The sequence below is a fragment of the Bison bison genome, unplaced genomic scaffold (genome assembly GCF_000754665.1).
Source record: "Bison bison bison isolate TAMUID 2011002044 unplaced genomic scaffold, Bison_UMD1.0 scf7180017864193, whole genome shotgun sequence".
NCBI classification, from domain to species: Eukaryota; Metazoa; Chordata; class Mammalia; order Artiodactyla; family Bovidae; genus Bison; species Bison bison.
This window is the reverse complement of record NW_011494765.1, coordinates 3,756,416-3,759,406: the sequence shown is the minus strand read 5'-3', so window position 1 is coordinate 3,759,406 and position 2,991 is coordinate 3,756,416. Positions and strand designations below refer to the sequence as shown.

Genomic DNA, 2,991 nt, shown 5'->3' with positions numbered 1-2,991 from the left:
GGCAGAGAGAGAAGGGGTGACATTCACAGCTGCCCTGTCTCCGGCACTGGCTACCTACCCCACCAACCCACAGTGATGGTCACTTGCTGTCTATGGTGTTTTTCACACCTGTCCCTTTAGTGTTCATGAGACAGGTTTTCCTGTTATCCAAGCTTTAAGCAGAGAAGGGGCGTACCCCTGGCCCCCCCACCCCCGCCCCTTAAAGTCCGTGCGACCTTGTCCATCCTGAAAGGTCACAGGCCGCTCCCCGCTTCACAGCCTGCAGCCAGAGCTGCTGCTGCTGCTAAGTCGCTTCAGTCGTGTACGACTCTGTGTGACCCCAGAAACGGCAGCCCACCAGGCTCCCTCGTTCCTGGGATTCTCCAGGAAAGAACACTGGAGTGGGTTGCCATTTCCTTCTCCAATGTATGAAAGTGAAAAGTGAAAGTGAAGTCACTCAGTCGTGTCTGACTCCCAGCGACCCCATGGACTGCAGCCCATCAGGCTCCTCCATCCATCAGGCAAGAGTACTGGAGTGGGTTGCCATTGCAGGTCTCTGCAAAGGTCGTCTGGACACGCTCGCCGGCGCCACCCTGTGGGGACCCCACACAAAGGCAGTCTGGGGAGGGGGGCGTCACCTCACTTTCAGCCAGGGCTGACCTGGGGCTCCACCCACCTGTGTTTTTCTGATGTGGCAGCCGGTCATTGTTCTACCCCTCTTAAAATCTATAGATGACAGTCAGCTTGGGGTTTTACGATTTACTGAAAATCCAAGACAAAGGGGGACTTTTTTGTCTTGTTTTTGCTGTGACAGGTTTAGAAATTTGTTGTACTATATTGATTCAATTTTCCTTGATTTCAGCCATCTTTCAATAATGCAACCTGCTTCTGCTAGGCGGGTACACAAGAGAACACCCAGAGGAGCTGAGAATATTGAAATGGTTCTTCCATTTCCATCTCTGAGACGGATGTCCCTCTCTGAGGAGAGCCGGCTGCAAGCATGTGACCGCTTAACAGCCGTCTCCACACAGAAGACGACACGCACGCCGGCACTGTCTGATGGAAGTGGGGAGACCACCGGGAGAGCTGACCCCCAGTTTCATTCTGTTATCGCCACTCTCTGTCCTCAGAGGTGTCACATGTGCTTCCAAATCCTGGGATCTCTTTTTATTAGGAAAACATCCAAACTCTTTCTAACCAGGCTGCCAAGTGGGGTTTGGCTTTATCAAGCACAATGGAATGTGTCCTGATCCTTCCTCTAAATCGTGAAACGGCTCGGACATTTCCTCAAACCCCTACTGGAGGCAAATAATACAGCTGAAGGATAGAGCCAACTCCGCGCCCTGGCCCCAGCCTCTGCCTTCTTTAAGCCGAGACTTTTTTTTTTTAACAAAATGAAGCAGCGTTGACTGTTCCGTGTTATCATGTAAAACCTTCCATCTTATTAAGTAATACACACATTAAAAAGAGAGCTGCTTTTTCTAAGAAGTAAACTTGAGTGAAAGCGTCTTTCTCAGAGGGCTGCCCCACCCCAAGGTCCCTTCTTGTGCCTGGAACACACCCTTAATGTGGAAGGGAGACGCTGGGCCGGCCAGCGAGGACCCGGGCCCCACCTGCCCCATCCTGGGGAGCTTGCTTACCTCTTTTTCAATTTCTGCCAGAGATTTGATGGTGATTCCCAGGAGATCAAAGGGCTGCATCTGAAAATACATCGAGTCATCCCCTTAGGTGGCTGGAAAAATTGCTGCTTCACATTTGCTCTTCTTCACAACTGCGACACTTCAAACCCCACTGCGATCTGGTGTTTTCTCCACTCCTTTGCCACAGAAACCATCAGTGTGACTCCACAGTGCTGCAGGAGCAGACTCAGAAAACCTGGCTGCCGCTGGGTCCCTTCTGGTGGGGACTCCTGCTTAGGCACCCAGGTCGGGGGGGGTCACAGCGCTCCTGAAAGACCATCGCTGTCACCAGTCACTTCTGCCTCTCGTCTCTCTCTGACTGCACCCCCCATAACCTGCCCCGGAAAGGCCAGTATGCTCTTTCTGCAGCCAGGCAGATGCAGGTACCCACGGCTTCACTACACTGCCCTGACCACCCCCGCCTGTGTGTTGGAACAGGTCTGAGGAACTCTGGGGAGGCAGGCAGCCCATCTCTTGCCTGGGACTCCTTAACATCAGGGGAGGGGGTGGAGGGAATTCTAGGTCATTTAAAATGCCAGGTGAATGAACTAACCAACTGCCTATCAATGGTCATTTGAGAAATCAACAGTGGTGGAAAATAATAACACCATTTTAATGGGGTGTTTGTTTCTAAAACTTCATAGGGATGGGGACCTTTCTTCTTTGAAAACACTGGCTTTTCCACAGCCAGCATGAAAAATTAAACCACAGGGCAACGAGAGTCAGCTGGAGGCCCAGAGAAGCCTGGGCTGAAGCACCCGGTGAGGGGCAGAGGGAGCCCTGTCTCCAAGGTCCCTGGCCAGGGTCCCCTCTGGGATCCCCATGGTCTGTATTCCCAAGGCAGCTCCGTGGGGTTAGCAGCTGGGGGTGAACAGGTGAAACCTGAGAGTCGGATAAAACCCCCGGAGGCCTTCGTGGTTTTGAACTGCAGCCCAGAGGCAGGGGGCAAGAGCTGGAGTCTGAGCCGGGCCAGTGGGGGGATTCCCTGAAGGCCGGCTCTGAGCCCCAGGACCTGGATTCTGACGGGACTCAGTGCCTCCGCCTGCTTCTAGGTGGGATGTAGCAGGACAGGTTAATCCCTCCATCAACCTCCTCTCTGGTTACAAAGCATCGGTGGGCGGGCCCCTCCCGGCCAGGCCGGGCTGCCGGGAGATTAGAGAGAGAAGCGAGGGGAAGCGCTGGACTTGGCCCGTGGCCGCCTGCCTGAGCACTCGCTGAGTCGGCAGAGCCCGGACTTGGGACGGGGCCACCGAATTAGGCTCTCGGCTCCTGGAGCTGCGCTGCCTGCGACCACAAAACAGTTTGGCTTTCTCCTGCTGCCAGCCCGCGCGGC

General features: G+C 54.4%; 1 protein-coding gene across 3 annotated transcripts in view; it reads right to left on the bottom strand.

Annotated features, from left to right (window-relative positions):
* MVB12B (multivesicular body subunit 12B) overlaps positions 1 to 2,991 on the bottom strand; it is a 193,686-nt gene that overhangs the window by 22,094 nt on the left and 168,601 nt on the right. For 2 of the 3 annotated variants that reach the window (XM_010844089.1, XM_010844087.1), the window contains exon 9: positions 521 to 1,679. In XM_010844089.1, the coding sequence (XP_010842391.1) occupies positions 1,461 to 1,679 (219 nt within the window). In that variant the 3' untranslated portion in view covers positions 521 to 1,460. Of the gene's footprint in view, positions 1 to 520; positions 1,680 to 2,991 lie in introns of those variants that run through there. The other variant, XM_010844088.1, reaches the window with a different exon arrangement.